At 38.2% G+C, this 19,883-nt stretch overlaps 1 protein-coding gene across 1 annotated transcript in view; it reads left to right on the forward strand.

The window, feature by feature from the left end:
• The window catches only part of unc5a (unc-5 netrin receptor A), a 337,030-nt gene that overhangs the window by 135,385 nt on the left and 181,762 nt on the right, over positions 1 to 19,883 (forward strand). The window contains exon 7 of the mRNA XM_072264606.1: positions 11,794 to 11,897. Coding sequence (XP_072120707.1) covers positions 11,794 to 11,897 — 104 coding nt within the window. The remainder of the gene's footprint in view (positions 1 to 11,793; positions 11,898 to 19,883) is intronic.

Below are 19,883 nucleotides of genomic sequence, written 5' to 3' on the forward strand. Positions count from 1 at the left end.
GGAGGGCTAATAATTGTTCCTGAACCTGGTGGTATGGGCCCTGAGGCTCCTCTATCTTCTTCCTGATAGCAGCAGCAAGAAGAGAGCATGGCCTGGATGGTGGGGTCATTGATGATGGATGCTGGTTTCGTGCAACAGTACTCTGTGTTGTTACGTAACCGGCAACAATGGATATTAATCGAGACAGGTTATATAAAAACAACCAAACATTTATTAAACACGTATAAACGATAAGAAAAAAAAAACAAAGGAAAACTTTAACCGGAGGTTAACAGCTACGCAGCCGTTCACCAACTTCACTCGGCTCTGGTTCTTAAAGCGTTAAATGCGAAAACAGTTCTTAAAGCGATACAGTCAGATATAGTTCTTAAAGCGATAACTTCGGAAGTCCAACAGATTTACACATTCAATTGGGAGAGACTTCTCTGGAGAAAGATTTCTTCACTGACGCACCTTTACTGCTGGTTCTGTCCACAGGATTCCCGATGCCGAAAATAAACAGTTTAAATCGACTGACTTTAAATTCCTTTAGAGAGAGAGCACTTTTTTGCATGAACTCATTGCGCTTTTGCAAGAGTTATCTCGATGCAGGTTTTCTCCAACGAAGACTCAATAAGGTCGATTCTTTATTAAACTGCCAAACGATGCCAACTTCTCTCGATCCCTCACTTTGATGAATTCCTCACTCTCCCTTCAAAACTGTCGGAATTGAGTAAATTGGCACTTCCAGCCACAAACTCCCAGTCCAAATACAATACCTTGTAAGAGGACGCACCTTCCGTTTTAAAAATGAAACTGCATCACAAAAAAAAACACGCAACAGGAACGGAGGCACAACACGTTCTACCTGGAAATCTACAAACTCAAAAACCTACTGCGTCACCTGAGTCGACCCTTATATAGTCACGGGGCACATGTCATCACGTGACCTCACATCGGCGGGAAAATCACATCAGGTGACCTCCAAAAGACCATTACATCATTCTCACAAAAAAACAGATCACCTTGAGTATGTAACACCTCCCTCCAAAAAAAAATGTGGTCTCTTGAAGAACAAAATTTTAACAATTTATACAAAAAAAATAGAAAGGTATAAAATTTACAAAATACATAATCCATACAATCTTATCTTTCAGCCCTTTACAAACTAATGTACAGTTGGAGTGTTAAAAGTGATAAAATATCACTCCAAAAAAAAACAAATTTTCATTGTACATTTAACATCTAGACAGACAATCAGCGATCACATTGTCCTTACCTTTGATATGAGTGATCAAAATATTGTACTCCTGTAACATTAAACTCCAATTTAATAATCTTCTATTTTTGTTATTCATCTTACTTAAAAACACTAATGGATTGTGATCGGTATAAACTGTGAGTGGTTTATGCGTAGAACCAACATACACTTCAAAATGTTGCAAAGCTAAAACAAGAGATAACAATTCTTTTTCTATTGTTGAATAATTTCTTTGATGGGCATTAAATTTCTTAGAAAAATAAGCTACCGGACGATCAACTTCATCACCATTATCTTTTTGAAGCAAAACTGCTCCTGCAGCTTCATCACTAGTATCTACAGCTAACGAAAATGTTTTTTTGAAGTCAGGAGATTTAAGTACAGGTTGACTACATATTTGTTAATGGAAGAGCAATGTTTGCAAAATTCTTACAAAATTTTCTGTAATATGCCACAATACCCAAGAATCTTCTGGGGTTTTTTCTACCAGTGGGAGTGGGCACTTCCAAAATTGCCTGCACTTTTGCTTGAACAGGTGCTAATTTCCCCTGACCCACAACATAACCAAGGTAAGTCACTGTGGCATGCCCAAATTCACTTTTAGCTAAGTTTACAGTTAAGTTCGCTTTTGAAAGTCTCTCAAATAATTTCTCCACCACCACAATATGTGCTTTCCACATATTATTACCTGTAACCAGATCATCAATATTGGCATCTGTATCTTTTAATCCCTGAATCACGCTATTAATCATCCTCTGAAAAGTACTTGGTGCATTCTTTCTTTTTAAATCTTTTTATTGAATAAGTATACAAAGGGTAAACCATAAAGGCACTAATACACTGTTAGAAATTACAGGAGATATTAATACAGAAGAAAAAATTGATACAAACAGTGCAATTTAAACATAAAATAATATGGTAAAATAATAATATACTGATTTATATATATATATATATATCAATAGAGAAAAGGAAAAAAAACCCAAAAAAAGACCCCAAATAAAACCCACCATGCAACTAAACTAAAAGCAAAGCAAAGCAATGGGCTAACTTGGAAACAGGTGGAGTTAAAGAACTTAAAATCATGTCCTCAAACCCGACCTCCATTAAAAACAGTTAAAAAAAAAGGCAAGAAGGGAATATAAATATGGAACAAAAGAGAAAAAAAAATTACATTAAATGAAAATATTGAATAAAAGATCTCCAGGTCTGTTCAAATTTAAGTGAGGAATCATAAAGATTACTTCTAATTTTCTCCAAATTTAAGCATAATATCGTCTGGGAAAACCAAAAAAAGGTAGTTGGAGCATTAGGCTCTTTCCAATGTTGTAAGATACATCTTTTCGCCATTAAGTAAGAAATGCAATCATTCTACGGGCTGAAGGGGAAAGATTACTGGAAATTTTAGGTAATCCAAAGATAGCAGTAATAGGATGAGGAGAGATATCTATATTCAATACCTTTGAGATAATATTAAAAATGTCTCGCCAAAAAGTTTCCAAAGTAGGACAAGACCAAAACATATGAGTTAAAGAGGCTATCTGCCCCGGACATCTATCACAAAAAGGATTAATATGAGAATAGAAACGAGCTAATTTATCTTTGGACATATGTGCTCTATGAACAACTTTAAATTGAATTAGGGAATGTTTAGCACAGATAGAGGAAGCATTGACTAATTGTAAAATCTGCCCCCAGTCATCCACGGAAATAATAGAACCCAATTCTTGTTCCCAATCTGACCTAATCTTATCAAATGGAGCTATCCTAAGTTTCATAATAATATTATAATTAATAGCCGTTACACCTTTCTGACATGGATTAAGGTTAATTATGGTATCTAAAATATATGTAGGAGGTAGCGTCAGAGAGGAAGAGAGTATAGTACTTAGGAAATTTTTAACTTGGAGATATCTAAAAAAATGTATTCTTGGTAAATTATATTTATTAGATAATTGTTCAAAAGACATAAGGGAACCATCTAAAAATAAATCCAAAAACCGTGAAATACCCTTAGTCTTCCAAATTTGAAACGCACGATCCGTGAAAGAGGGAGGAAAAAATATGTTACCTAAAATAGGGATCGCTAGCCCAAATTGGTTGAGATCAAAAAATTTTCTGAATTGAAACCAAATACGCAAGGTATACTTAACTATCGGGTTAGAGACCAGTTTGAGGCGTTTCAAATCAAAAGGAAGAGAGGAACCTAAAATAGAGCCAAGTGCATAGCCCTGAGCAGATTGTAATTCCAATACTACCCATTTAGGAATGGATAGTGTATCTTGGTCAAGTAACCAAAATTTCATATGTTGAATATTAATTGCCCAATAATAGAATCTAAAGTTAGGTAATGCTAGACCTCCATCTGTCTTGGCTTTCTGTAAATGTATTTTACCCAATCTCGGGTTTTTATTTTGCCAAATAAATGAAGAAATTTTAGAGTCAACTTTATCAAAAAAAAGATTTTGGAACAAAAATCAGTAATGCCTGAAATATATATAAAAATGTTGGCAGAATAAACATCTTAACTGCATTAATACGACCAATCAAAGTTAAATATAATGGAAACCATTTAGATGAAAGTTGAGTAATATGATCAATTAAGGGTAAAAAATTAGTCTTAAGTAAATCTTTGTATTTACAAGTAACTTTAATCCCAAGATATGAGAAATAATTATTAATCAATTTAAACGGTTCTTCATCCCAAATGGAAGAACATTATATTCATATAATCCAGATGGGGTTACAAATGCTGAAATCTCTCTACTTCTATCCGTCAATGGAACACACCAATAACCTTTTAACAAATCAATTTTTATAAGGAATTTGGCCTGTCCAACTTTATCCACACAATCATCTACTCTAGGGCTTGGATATGCATCGGTCTTTGTCACAGCTCTCACTTTTCTGTAATCCGTACAAAACCTAATACTGTTGTCTGGTTTAGGCACCATAACACATGGCGAACTCCAATTCGAATTAGAATGTTTAATAATATCATTCTCTAACATGTACTTAATTTCCTGTTCAGCAAGTTCACATTTTTCCTTGTTCATTCGATATAGATGTTGTTTTATGGGTTTTGCATCTCCCACATCTACATCATATGTAGCTATGGTGGTTCTTCTAGGGACATCTGGAAATAAATCTCTATACTTAAAAATCAACTTTTTCATCTGCTCTCTCTGTTCCAGCTGTAAATGAGCTAATTTTTCATCAATGTTTTCCAGAATTTTTGAATTTGGCAACCTGGCTGAAATAATGTTAGGTTTAAAATGAGTTTCAGATGAATCCTCTAGTAAGTTTTCATCAAGATCAGACTCATTATTAATCACAACAGTCATAGTAGCAACTTCTCTTTCATAATACAGTTTTATCATATTTATATGACACAGCTGTGTTGTCTTTCTCCTATCTGGGGTTTTTACCACATATTCCACCTCATTTACCTTAGATTTAATCTCATAAAGACCATGGAATTTGACTTGTAATGGGTTTGTTTGCACTGGGAAAAGAACCAACACCTTATCTCCAGGCTTAAATGATCTCATCCTAGCTTCCTTATCATACCATATCTTCATCTTCTCTTGGGCTAACTTTAAATTTTCCTTGGCCAAACTACAAGTTTTGTACAATCTCTCTTTAAATTTAAAAACATAATCTAACAAACTAGTGTGTACTTCTTTATTAATCCACTGTTCCTTCAACAAATGCAAAGATCCTCGAACTCCATGTCCAAACACAAGTACAAAAGGACTAAAACCTAATGATTCCTGTACTGCCTCCCTTACTGCAAAAAGTAGTAGATGTATACCTTCATCCCAATACTTTTCATTTTCTACACGATATGTCCTAATCATAGTTTTTAGTGTAGAATGAAATCTCTCCAAGGCTCCTTGTGATTCTGGATGATAGGCTGAGGAAATAATCTGCTTTGCTCCCAGTTGATAAACTATCTGCTGAAACAACCCAGACATAAAATTACTACCTTGATCTGATTGTATTTCCTTAGGCAGCCCAAAATAAGTGAAGAATTTTATAAGAGCCTTTGTCACAGTTTTGGCTGTTATATTCCTAAGAGGTACTGCCTCTGGAAACCTAGACATTGTGCACATAATAGTTAATAAATATTGATGTCCAGTTTTAATTTTTGGCAAAGGACCTACACAGTCTACAATGATTTTTGAAAACGGCTCACCAAATACTGGAATTGGTTGCAGTGGAGCCACTGGAGTAACCTGATTAGGTTTACCAACAATTTGACATGTATGACACATTCTACAAAATGTCGCCACATCTTGTCTTAAACTAGGCCAATAAAAATGTTTAGAAACTTTGTTCATAGTTTTCTTTACCCCTAACTGACCACCCAAAGGAATACTATGAGCCATAGTCAAAATCTCATTTCGGTTAATTTTAGGAACAACAACCTGATGATTAACTTCCCATTCCTCACAAACAGGATCTCCACTTAGGTGATCTCCACTTTCTCATTAAAACCCCCTTTTCAAAATAATATCCAACTGGTACTTTTCCAATTTCACTATCTGGAAGAGCTTGTTCTTTTAATTTAACTATCTCAGGATCCCTACCCTGCTCTGCTATCATCTCCTTCTGAGATAGAGACAAATCTTCCTGATCAGACTTACCACCAAAATCCTGATCAAATAAGGTAGGGTAGAAAGTTTCTGATACATCCTCAAAATACGAATCTTGATTTGAACTGTCATGGGTAACAACCACATCATTTACATCAGTCTTTTTTAGCCATAGCTCTTGTTACAACACAGGAAGAATCTGTGTTAGAATCCCTCTGTGGTTCCTCAGAATTTGAATTTATTGTCAAATGCACTTCAGGAAAAACTTGTCCACCTGCTAAATCATTCCCTAACAAAAGAGAAACATCATTCACAGGTAAACTGGATTGTAGTCCTACTTTAACAACCCCTGTAACTAATCCTGACCTTAAATTTACTCTATGTAAATGTACTGGCATAAGGGCACTCCCTACTCCTCTTATATAATTTACCTCACCGATGTCAGACTCATCACTAAACCTTAACACACTATCTAATATTAGTGATTGTGAAGCTCCAGTATCTCTAAGTATCCTTATTGGTACTGCATTGGATCCTTCTTTCAAGGATACAAATCCTTCTGTTATAAAAGCCTCATATCCCTTCTTAACTTGGTCAGACTCTGACACATCTTCCTTAATATTTTCTAAACCCTGTGGTTTTACAGGTTTTCCAATATGCTGCACACAAGCATCTGGGGCCACTTCTTTCTCTTTCCGTTTTAATTGAAAGCAATTAGCCACCACATGTCCAGGTTTCTTACAATAATTACAAATAATACCAAAATAGCTGTCCTTCACATGTCTCCCTTCATCTTTATTTTTCTCACTAACTTCAAATTTAATGTCTAATTTACCTTGACTCTCTGTGCTAGTTTTCCTTTTAAAAATTTTACCCGGAGAAAATTTATTCTTGTGAATAAAACATACTCATCAGCCAATTTAGCAATCTCCTGCAATGCAGCAGTGTCCCGTTCATTTAAGTATGTTCTCACTTCAACAGGAATGCTTCTTTTAAATTCCTCCTGCAAAATCAGCTCTTTCAATTTATTATACTCCCCATTCACATTTTTAGAGGAAACCCATCTCTCAAAACACACCGATTTCTCATAGGCAAATTCCACATCAGTTTTTTTAAACTTCTTTAAACTTCTAAATCTTTCTCTGTACGCTTCCGAAACCATCTCGTATGCTTTTAATATATTCTCTTTAACAATATCATAATCCAGTGCTTGCTCAGTAGTTAAAGCTGTATAAACTTGTTGTGCCTTGCCTTTAATTACACTTTGTAACATCACTGGCCACAGGTCCTTCGGCCGCTTTAAACTCAGAGCAACTGTTTTGAAATGTTGGAAATATGCATCCATATCAGCTTCATTAAGTGGAGGAGCCAAAAGAACCTCACGACTAGCTATAAATTGTTTCGTAGAACCAGAAGACTGACTCCCAAACTTTAATTTCTGCATCTCTAGCTCAAATTTCCTCTGGTTTTCTGCTTCTCTTTCAGCAAACTCCCTTTTTCTAAGGGCTTCTCTTTCTTCAAATTCCCTTTTTTTTATTAGCCTCTCTTTCGGCCATTTCCACTTTAAATGTTTCAAACTTTAACTGTTCAAGATGCAACTGCATTTCCAGATTACTCAGCGGAAAATTATCTAACACCTCCTGATCAAACAATTCCAAATTAATATAATGTTCAGCAATTTTCCTTTGTACGAAAGCCTTATTGGAATTTCTCATAATCCTTTTAATATCCAAACTCTTAGCAATCTCCAATACCACAGGTTTTCTCGCAGTCCCTAAAAATTCCGAGTCAGGCATCTTTAAAAACCCGTCAATATCCATTGTTGCTGAATATAACACACACACCAATCAAACCAAAAAAAATCAGGTATTCCCCTTTTCCAAATCAAAATGGCAATTACCAGCACTTAAACTCAAAATCGGAACATATCCCACGAGCCCCCACAAAATTATGTTACAAAACCGGCAACAATGAATATTAATCGAGACAGGTTATATAAAAACAACCAAACATTTGTTAAACACGTATAAACGATAGGGGAAAAAAAGACAAAGGAAAACTTTAACCGGAGGTTAACAGGTACGCAGCCGTTCACCAACTTCACTCGGCTCTGGTTCTTAAAGTGTTAAATGCGAAAACAGTTCTTAAAGCGATACAGTTAGATATAGTTCTTAAAGCGATAACTTCGAAAATCCAACAGTTTTACACATTCAATTGGGAGAGTCTTCTCTGGAGAAAGATTTCTTCACCAACGCACCTTTGCTGCTGGTTCTGTCCACAGGATTCCTGATGCCGAAAATAAACAGTTTAAATCGACTGACTTTAAATTCCTTTAGAGAGAGAGCACCTTTTTGCATGAACCCATTGGGCTTTTGCAAGAGTTATCTCGATGCAGGTTTTCTCCAACGAAGACTCAATCAGGTTGATTCTTTATTAAACTGCCAAACGATGCTGACTTCTCTCGATCCCTCACTTCGATGAATTCTTCACTCTCCCTTCAAAACTGTCGGAATTGAGTAAATTGGCACTTCCAGCCACAAATTCCCAGTCCAAATACAATACCTTGTAAGAGAACGTGCCTTCCATTTTAAAAATGAAACTGCGTCACAAAGACAAACACGCAACAGAAACGGAGGCACAACATGTTCTACCTGGAAATCTACAAACTCAGAAACCTAATGTGTCACCTGAGTTGACCTTTATATAGTCATGGGGCATATGTCATCACGTGACCTCACATTGGCAGGAAAATCACATCAGGTGACCTCTAAAAGACCATTACATCATTCTCACAAAAAAAAAACAGATCTCCTTGAGCATGTAACAGTGTAGGAGTACGCAATGGTAGGGAGGACTTTACACATGATAGACGTTATCCACTATGTTTTGCAGGACTTTCTATTCAAGGGCATTGGTGTTTCCGAACATGCCATAATGCTATCAGTCAATTTACTCTGCTGTACACATCTATAAAAGTTTGTCAAAGTTTTGACACAATGCTGAAGTTTTGCAAATTTCTAAAGAGGTAGAGGCACTGCCATGCTTTCTTCATAATTGCACTTATGTGGTGGGCCCAGGATAGGCCCTCTGTCGTTATAGCACCAAGAAATTTAAGTTTACTGACTCTCTCCACCTCTGATACCCTAGTGAGGACTGGCTCATCGACCTCTGGTTTCCTCCTCCTGACATTAATAATCAGCTCCTTGGTCTTGCTGACATTGACTAAGAATTTGTTGTTGTGGTACCACTCAGACAGATTTTCTATCTCCCCCCTATATGCTGACTCATTACCACCTTTTATTCGGTCAATGACAGCCTTGTTGTTAGCAAACTTAAACATGGCTTTGGAGCTGTGCTAAGCCACACAGTCATAAGTATAAAGCAAGTAGAGCAGGAGACTAAGCACACAGCTTTGTGTTGTGCCTGTGCTGATGGAGATTGTAGAAGAGATGTTGCTGCCAATCTGAACTGACTGGGGTCTGCAGGTGAGAAGATCAAGGATCCAATTGCACAAGGAGGCACTGAAGCCAAGATCTTGAAGCTTATTGATTATTTTTGAGGAGATGATGGTATTGAATGTTGAGCTGTAATTGATAATGAGCATCCCGATGTATGCATCGTTGCTGTCCAGATGTTCCGGGGTTGAGTGACAGGCCAATGAAATGGCATCTGTGGTGGACCTGTTGAGCCAGTAAGCAAATTGAAGTAGATCCAAGTCACCTCTCAGTCAGGAGTTGGTATGTTTCATCACCAACCTCTCAAGACATTTCATCACAGTAGACGTAAGTTCGACTGGACAATAGACATTGAGGCAAGTTACCATGTTCTTCTTAGGCACCTGTATAATTGATTATTCACACAGTATTTCTAACTAAAATATTTGCAAAATCCTTCTGACTTTTCTTGACCACTTGGCATCATCAACAATGAAGATGGGGACACTCTTGGAGATTCATCCTCACAAAATTATCATCCACCACTAATCATGTCTATATATGAATGATCTGCAGGACTTTATTTTGATTCCTTAGTTTTGAGATCAATTAGCACTATTTTATGCTTCTTGGCTTTGTTGATTGGCATGTATTGTCTTAAGTTACAGTTTCACCCAGGTTGAAACACACTTTTTTGTACATCTTGTTCTGCACCCAAAAAGTCTTTGCGCACTACTTGTGTAGTATATTTAATAAATCCCTTGTGTAGTATATTTAATAAATCACTAATATTTGAGTAATATTGTAAATATATTGTTTGATTAAACATGCTTTGTTTACATAATTCATTATGAGTTATATGTAAGACATACATGATTGACATGCATAATTATGTCACCACATCATTTGTGAAGTCTCACTTAAAAAAAGGAAAAGAAAAACCAAATAGACAAATATACCAGCTCCTGTGTCTTTCTTTTGATTAGTTTCTGGAATTACAAAACATAACAGTGGCAATGAGGGTGTTTAGAACTAACCCGAAACAACTAACTACCTGTTGAAGCACAGCACATTTTTCTTCAGAAGGGGGAGAGAGAGACATTGGAGTTTAACATAGAAAGGCAGAAAATAAATGAAATTAACCATCAGTGAGCATGGCCATAAGTTCATAAATAGTGAGTAGTGGAGGGTAAAAACAGGAGGGTCAGCGGTGTGGGAGTATGCTTGGCAGGGACACCTACTACTTGATGGAGATTCATCCACCATTTATATACCAAATCCCCTACAATAGAGTCAGCTGAAAATGAATTAAGAAAGGCACAGGATAATGTCACAACAGTGTTCAAGGTAAACTCAATTGGAAAACTCAAACATATTCAAGAGTAAAATAGTTTTAAAATAAAATGCTAAACCCAATTTTCACAAAACCACTCTGGTTCCTTATACTGTCTGTGATATATTAGCCAGTTAGCTAGACCGCATAGCGGCTGAAGGAATTCTTTCCAAGTTTGACTGGAGCCCATAGGCAATGCCAGTGGTCCCAGTAGCCTAGAAGGGTGGGTCTGTCAGGATCTGTGATGATTTAAAGGTCACCATCAACCCAGTACTGCATATATGTCAATACCCTCTGATCAGGTTAGAGGATATCTTTGCAAATCTTTCTGGAGGGAAACCCTTCAGCAAAGTGGACTTAGCTGAGGCATACCTACAGATGGAGATGGAAGAAGAGTCCAAAGTGTTTCTCACTGTAATCACTCAGACAGAGCTTTATCACTATATTAGGATTATTTTGAGTAGCATCTACACTTGCACTCTAGCAGAACGCTGTGGACAAGGTACTGCAAGGCTGCCCAGGTACTATGTGTAACCTGGATATCTGGTGAGGATGACAAGAAACATCTCTAAAATCTCAGGACAGTGTTAAACAGATTAGAAGATTATGGACTGAGAGCATGATGTGATGAGTGTGAATTCTTTAAACCAAGCATCACCTACTATGGTCACATCACTGACACACACGAATGTATATATTTTTTAGTTACTGCTGAAAGGGCTATTTCTGCCATGTCTCGTCCATTCACAAATGGGACCATGTGCAAAACAAGCTCTACAAAATTAGCTGAAAACAAAGAACACATTAGATGCAGGACAGAAAGAGTCATTGAGCAAATGTCCTCATCTATGCCGACCTTTGATGTAAAGATTAAATCCATGAATTTGTTAACGTAATTGGGATGAGAGTGAATAGAGTTATCAGTAGTTACAATATTTAGAAGGATTTTCTGAGATTTGATTGCATATGATTTGCATTATACCTTGTTTAATTTAACCAGTAGAAATGCCTGGGTATTAAATCTCCATTTGAGAAAGATTAATGTTAGATTTTTAAAAAAAAAATTAGTTGCTTTTTAATAACAAAAAAAATCTTATGAACATTGAAAAGGTAAGTTTATTTTTGTTGGAATTTGTTTCATAACAGTGGAAATGGAATTAATTGTGTTTTTTTGTTTTTGGATTGGAGATCTGCGGAAGAATTTTGAACAAGAGCCAATGGGGAAAGAGGTTCCTTTGGATCAAGAGGTTTTACTTCATTGTCGTCCCCCAGAGGGTATTCCATCTGCAAAGGTAAGAAATAGTACTGCTCAGGAATTCAACAGAAACCACCAGATAGCTAGCTCGAAATCTGTAACATGCAAAATAATTTAACATTTGCCTTAAGTTATGTTTAAAGCAATAACTTCTTAGAACAAATCTAAACATGGCATGTGCACTAAAAATCTGAACAAATTGAAATAAATTTTTTTAGAAATCTGATATACCCATATTATATTAACCATCTTATAAGTGGTGTTTTATATTCATGTTCATGTAATTATCCACCCAATAATTTGTGTTTATAGCAAATAAGTTCAACAGTTCAGTAGTTCCATTTAATATCAGAGAATGTATACAAAAAGCAACCTGAAATTCTTGTTCTTTGCAGACATCCACAAAAACAGAAGCGTGCCCCCAAAGAATGAGTGACAGTAAAAACATTAGAACCCCAAAGCCCCACTCACCCCTTCCATGCACAAGTAGCAGCAAAGCAACGACCCGACCCTCCCTCCATTTATTTCAGCAAAAAAGCCTCAGCACCCTCTGCCCGCCAAGCAAGCAGTAGCAAAGCCCCCAAGAAAGACCATGAACAAAATCTAATTGCTCATCTGACAATTCGACGTACCACAGACTCTTTCTCTCTCCCTAATAAAGGGACAGAGAGGCGTCATTCAGGTGTCATTCAGCAAGGGGGGAGACTAACAAGACAAAAAAAGTCACTGATTTGCAGTGTTAACGTCTGCCATGTTGCTTACTCAAGAATTGGCAACAAACTCTCCCTCACCGACAAGAGAAAGAGAGAGTGGTTTGCCGAGTACAGAGCGCTGTGACAGCTGATCTGCTATTCCCAATATTCTGTGTTCTTCCCCCTGTGCCTTAGTCAGCTGCATGGCAGAGAATCGGCTCATCCCCAGGGCCATAAATTCTCAGGACCCCAAAGGCCTGCATATTCTGGGGAAAGTAATTTTATAACAGATATTACTGTTTGAGGCATAGAGATTATATTAAAATGAGAAATTATACCACAGGCCAGTTGATTTGAGTAAGCCAGTGTGTATTCTTACCTGAGACTATGTTGACTATGAGATAAAATATCCATGAAGATCTCCCAATTGCCCACTATAGTCCTGACAGAGATCTTAAGGAAAAACTACACTATCCATTGGCATATTACCCAGGATTTCTCCTAATTCCAGATTTACAACAAAGATCAGGGACCCCAAGAGGAAATTCCGCTTGCATACTGCCAATCTTTTTCAAGCTAAATACTTGTATTTTTGAAATGAGATTCATATATATTCTTGGGTTACACCTGGTTTACATTAACAATTTTATAGCATATAATATCAGTGTTATTTCCATACATACGTAAATTTATAATCATTTTACATAACTGAAATTAAATACGTGAGCTTCATGATTAAATATTTTTCTCACCATTATCCTCACAGGAATTATTAATCTTAAACAACACATAGTATACATTTTCTATTTCTACTACACATTAAAGCAAACATAGTGTCACTCTAGTCTGAATTGCCAGACAAAACCCAAGTACTGAAGATAAGAATAATTCACATTTTCCAGTTAGGAAATATATAATTTCAAACTTATTACAGTTCTTCTAGCTTAAAACTTTATTTTATCCCTGTGAACTAAAGGGTGAGGATTAAAATGGCATCTTGTTGAATTCCTGCAGATTTAGATTAGATTAGTTTAGACTATGAAGGCACTCAGTCCTTGTTTATTGTCATTTAGAAATGCATGCATTAAGAAATGATGCAATGTCCCTCCAGAGTGATATCACAAAAAAAAGGACAAACCAAAGCTAACACTGACAAGACCACATAATTATAACATATAGTTACAGCAGTGCAAAGCAATAATTTGATAAAGAGCAAACCATGGGCACGGTAAAAAAAAGAGTCTCAAAGTTCCTGTTGACTCCCGATAGTCCCGATAGCAGGCGGCAAAAGGGAGAAACTCTCCATGCCATAAACCTCCAGGCACCAACAACTGCCGATGCATTGGAAGCACCCGACCACAGCCGACTATGAGTCCGTCCGAAAACTTCGAGCCTCTGAACAGCCCCTCCGATACACCCTCCCAAGCACCATCCTCTGCCAAGCGCTTCTACCCCGCCCCACCCGCCGAGCAACAAGCAAAGCCGAGGACTCGGGGTCTTCCTCTCCGGAGATTCTGGAACACACAGTAGTAGCGGCAGCGAAGCAGACATTTCAGAAATTTCTCCAGATGTTCTTCCATGCTGTCACGTCTGTCTCCATCAAATCAGGATTGTGCACGGCACCCTACTTGACAGATAATTGATATCATTCACCGGAGTGGCCGCTGCACGCTGCATCGCGCCACCATCTTCCCCTCAAGTTTAGTTTCCCTGGCTTTCTGGATCTGTAGTCTAAATGCCAGCAAAATTATGATGTTTCAGAATCCAACAGTGTTGTTTTAACCCCAGCATTATGGGGCATTCGTGAGTTCTTCAAACTTATTGGCTCCTTGCCCTTGGCAACATTCTATTTTCCAGTATGCTCTGATTCTGTCTTCTATTGAGAGTATGGGTCCCAGAAATTCAAAGCCACATGCAGACCATCTTTGATGTTCACAAATATTGAGTAACACTTAGAAGTTTCATATGATCAAAGGAAAATAGTTAACTAGTTTTGAGAAACAAGTGACAGATCAAAAACAAGAAAAAGAATTTCAATAATAAAGAATGATACTAAATGCGGGAGCCAATGTCTTCAATTGATTTGAATGGGAGCTGTCATGCTTATACTACAGTAACTTGGTAAGCATGTTCTCCTGATTGAGATGTGGGTGCCCTTGTAAGATTGCAGTACCCTGTTGGAGCTCTGTGGAGAAACCTGTAAATCCTAATGATTAGGATTAGGGAGGAAAGTGTGTTTCCATGTCTGAAATTGTTGGTCTCTAATTAAAGTATTTGAACAAAATGATACTCCTTACTATTATATTCCAAAATCTCTGTTTTGTCCTATTTTAGTGTAATTGTTTCACTTTATTGCTTTCTATAGCTCCATATATCTGCAGAATTTTCACATTTTCTTACGTTTTAGCGTATGTTCTGTCTTACCACATTTGTTCAACTTCATTGAAGACTACATTTTCAATTCACTTACAGATGCTTTCCTGAATCTTGCTCACCATTTATCTCTGGGCTTATTCATTGACAGTTTTGATCCTTTCACTATGATGAAGACATTACTCACCAAAATCAAAAGAGTCCAGGCATATTCAGCTCGGTGTTTGTTATGTGCGCGCCACTCCGATTCAAAGTCGCCTAAAAGAGCAACAAAAAAAAGGAGCAACGACAAACCAGGAACACGTCATAATATGAACTACAGAAAGCAAACCACAAATGCATTGATTTTACTCATCTGTGACACATGTGACTTGTAGTTTTAACATAATTTATTTTTTTTAATGTAGTGCTGCCACAAAACAACACATTTCATGACATATGCTAGAGATATTAAACCTGATTCTGATTCTGGTTCTATTTCTCTGAAACACTGGTGTCTAGCATAAGTTAGGAAGTGTTCTATGCCCTGATGAAACTGCAATGACGTCCAGGGTGAAGCCGCCCTCTTGATTTGAAAAGGCCGCATATATTCCTGACAACATGCAGGTCACGAGGTCATGCAGATTTGCCAGTCATGAGAAGATCTAGCTTAATCTGTTTGTGTTTCTTAATCCTGAGTTTGGTGTATAACTCACATTAGAATCAGAATCAAATCAGACAGGTTTAATATCACCGACCTATGTTGTGAAATTTGTAAAACTTTGCGGCAGCAGTACAATACAATACATGATAAATATAGACAAAAATGGAATTACAGTAATTATATATGTATATGCATATTAAATAATTAAGTTAAAATAACTATAAGTTAAAGTACCTATGATGGAGCTGACTAGTTTTACAACTTTCTGCAAATTACTTCGATCCTATGCAAACAAGAGAAAATCTGCAGATACTGAAAATCCAAACAGCACATGCAAAATGCTTGAGGAACTCAGCAGGCCAGGCAGCATCTATGAAAAAAGAGTATAGTCAATGTTTTGGGCTGAGACCCTTCATCAATCCTATGCAGTAGCCCACCCCCTACCCGCCATACCAGACAATGATGCAGCCAGTCAGAATACTCTCCACCAGTACATCTGTAGAAGGCTTTGAGTGTTTTAGGTGACAAACCAAATCTCCTTAAACTCCTAATGAAATATAGTCACTGTCTTGCCTTCTTTATAGCTGCATCAATCTGCTGCAACCAGGTTAAGTCCTCAAGATATTGACACCCAGGAACTTAAAATTGCACACTCTCTCTATTTCTGATCCCTCCATGAGGATTGGTTTATGTTCCATCTGTTCTGAAGTCCACAATCAGCTCTTTGGTCTTATTAATGTTGAGTGCAAGGTTGTTGCTATGACACCACTCATCTAGCTGGTATATCTCATTCCTGTATGCCCCATCATCTTCTTCTGAGATCCTGCCAGCAATGGTTGGATCATCGGTGAACTTATAGATGCCATTTCAGCTATGCCTAGCCACGCAGTCATGGGTGTAGAGAGAGTACAGCAGTGGTCTAAGCACATATCCCTGTGGTGCGCCAGTTTTGATTGTCAGCACGCTGGAGATGTTATTTCCAATCCACACAGAGTGTGGTCTTCTGGTTAGGAAGTTGAAGGTCCAGTTGCAGAGGGAGGCACAGAGGACTGTGGCAATGATGGTGTTGAATGCTGAGCTATTGTCCATGAACAGCATCCTGACATACGTTCAGGTGATCTAAGGTCGTGGTAATACCCATTGAGATTGTGTCTGCCCTAGATCTACAGTAGTGATAGGTAAATTGCAGTGGGTCCAGGTCCTTGCTGAGGCAGGAATTGATTCCAGCCATGACTAACCACTCAAAGCATTTCATCACCTTAGATGTGAGTGCTACTGGGTGATAGGTATTAAGAAAGCTTACACTGCTCTTCTTGGGCACTGGTATAATTGTTGCCTATTTGAAGCCAGTGGGAACTTCCAACTGTAACAATGAGAGATTGAAAATGGCTTTGAATACCCCCGCCAGTTGGTTGGCAAAAGTTTTCAGAGCCTTACCAGGTACACCAATGGGCCTGCTGCCTTGTAAAGGCTGATATATACTTCTGCATAGGCTCTACGCCGTAGCCTATGCCAGTGGCCTATGCCATTGGGAGCATTTATACTTGTGCGTTGGCGTGTCTGTGTCGCTGCGCAATTCATTGCCAAAACGCTAGTTGGCGGTGGGGTTTCTATGCCACTGTGTTGAGTTTCTTCGTGTTGAGTTTCTTTGTGTACTACAAACAATGGCGACTGAATCTGAGCGCATCATGTTGGAGTTGGAGTTAATAAATGTTGAACAAGAGTTACTTTTATTGAAATTACTGCAACGCAGAAAAGAGAGAAGACGTGGGAGGAGATGGTGTGTACGACCATTGAACGGATTGAGGCAGAGGGAGGGTGAATTTTCTGTGCTTGCCCGGCCACTGAGAGACATGGACGAGGAAATGCATTTCAAATATTTTCAGATGTCAGCAGGTAGATTTGATGATTTGATGAGAAGAAGCAACCAGAAGTGCATCGGAGGAAATGCGATGCTACCAAGCGGACCAATCACAGTTGTTGCAGTCTGCGTCACCACGACACGTAGTTACATTTTTGGAGAGATGTGCATCAGACTACAGTGTGGGGTACACGGCTATGCCATACCTACGGCATAGATTCGACGCAGAAGTATAAATTGGCCTTAAGGGTTCACCCTCCTGAAAGACAGCCTGACGTCAGCCTCCGAGATGGAGATCACAGTGTCGCCAGATGCTGCAGAGATCTTCATAGCTGTAGTTTTATTCTCCCTTTCAATGTGAGCATAAAAGTTGTTAAGTTCGTCTGGAAGTGAAGCATCATTTTCATTCATGATGCTGAGTTTTGCTTTATAGGAAGTAATAGCCTGCAATCCCTGCCAGGGTTGACGAGCATCTGACAATGCCTCTAACCTCTCTCGAAATTGTTTCTTAGTGCTTGAAATAGCCCTCCACAAGTCGTACTTGGTTTTCTTGTACAGACCTGGGTTGCCAGACTTAAATGCCACAGATCTGGCCATCAGCAGACTATGAACCTCCTGATTTATCCATGGCTTGTGGTTTGGGTGTGTACAGTAAGATTTCATGGGCACACACTTATCCACACAGGTTTTAATGAAGTTGGTGACTATAGTGACATCTCATCCAGAGTCAAAGATAAATCACTGAATACAGTCCAGTCCACCGATTCAATGCAGTCGTGTAAGCACTCCTGTGCCTCCCTTGTTCCATACCTTCTTGGTCCTCTCTGCCTAGACTCAGGGAGTAGAAGTAGAGCCAGGTGATCAGACTTTTCAAAGTGTGGAGGTGGAATAGCATGGTAGACTTTCTAGATCTTAGTGTAATAGTGGTGCAGCGTGTTGTTTCCTCTGGTTATTTGTTGATAATAATTATTTAGTGACTTTATAAAACAGGCCTTGTTAAAATTCCCCAAAATGATTAGGAAGGCATTAGGATATGCTCATTCACGCCTATTAATTGCATCGCTCAGTTCGTCTAGAGCCTGTTTGACATCGACATCGCACCCATTGTGAAAGTTGTAAATCTTACACCAGCACATGTATCACACTAACAAATAATCTCAGCCCAGAAGTTTTGCACGTGTTCTCAGAGCTATGTTAAGCTGTCACTGAACAACACCCAGAACTATTTTGCTTTTGAGTTTGATGCTTAGGTATAAAACAGTTGAAGATGTGTTGAATGGTATTGATTCGCCCTTGCTGAAGGTAAACTCTTCACAGTCCATGCTATTTCAATTCCAAGAACCTAAAGAAAATCCTGATGTGTGATTAAGTCTATTGGGAATCATGAAGGAGAGAGACCAGTAGGTTGGGTGAGAAGATGAGCCATGAATCAGAAGACAAAGTAAGAGCAATGGATGGCTGTTTGCATTGAGTGATGGTGGTAAGAGACTGGAGGCCTCTGATCATTAGTTAACAGTGAATTTGGGTCTGGTGAATTAAAGGTTGTTACTTGGTGTTGATGGGATTGGATTGTGTGGCAGATCTGAAGGTGAGCTAATAACTAAATTTCAAAGCTGATCTCACTGCGGCCTGCTTGAGGATGTTTCCTTTCTGTTGGAGAAAGGCAATTCCATGCAGGTCATGCGAAAGCATTCTTCTGTAGGGGAAGCCTTCAGATAATGTGGATCCTTTCACTGCAAACAGAAATGCCGCAAAATGTCAAATGCTTGGGTGTGTCACCTGATCGGAAGATTTTCTGTGTTTTGTGTGGCAGGGTACAACTATTCTGTTGTCCTGTTAGGTGCAGTATTTCACTGATTTTGTCGTGTTTCTTAGATTTACTGTGTATGCCCACAAGAAAATGAAACTTACAAACACGAGTAAGTCTGCAGATACTGGAAATCCAAAGCAACACAAACAGAATGCTGGAGGAACTCAGTAGGTCAAGCAGCATCTATGGAAAAGAGTAAACAGTTGATGTTTCGGGCCCAAGGGTCTCGACGTGAAATGTCGATTGTTTACTCTTTTCCATAGATGCTGCCTGATCTTTTGGGTTCTTCCAGCATTCTGAGTGAACTTCATGGTTGCATATGGTGACATATATGTAATTTGATGGTAAATTTACTTTTTAGTTTCGTACATTGAGGAAACCAGAACAAAAAAAAATTGCTGACCATGTGCCCCATCCATTCATTCTAGTCATTTTCATTTAACTTCACGATGAAGATCAAATCATGTAGTATCCTCAACAAAATATCATACTATGTACATAAGAACACAAGAAATAGGAGCAGGAGTAGGCCATCCAGCCCATCCAGCTTGCCCTGCCATTCTATAAGATCATGGCTGATCTGTCCGTAAACTCAGCTCCATCTACCCGCCTTTTTCCCATAACCCTTAAATCCCCTACTATGT

Source organism: Mobula birostris, chromosome 7 (genome assembly GCF_030028105.1).
Source record: "Mobula birostris isolate sMobBir1 chromosome 7, sMobBir1.hap1, whole genome shotgun sequence".
Lineage (NCBI taxonomy): Eukaryota > Metazoa > Chordata > Chondrichthyes > Myliobatiformes > Myliobatidae > Mobula > Mobula birostris.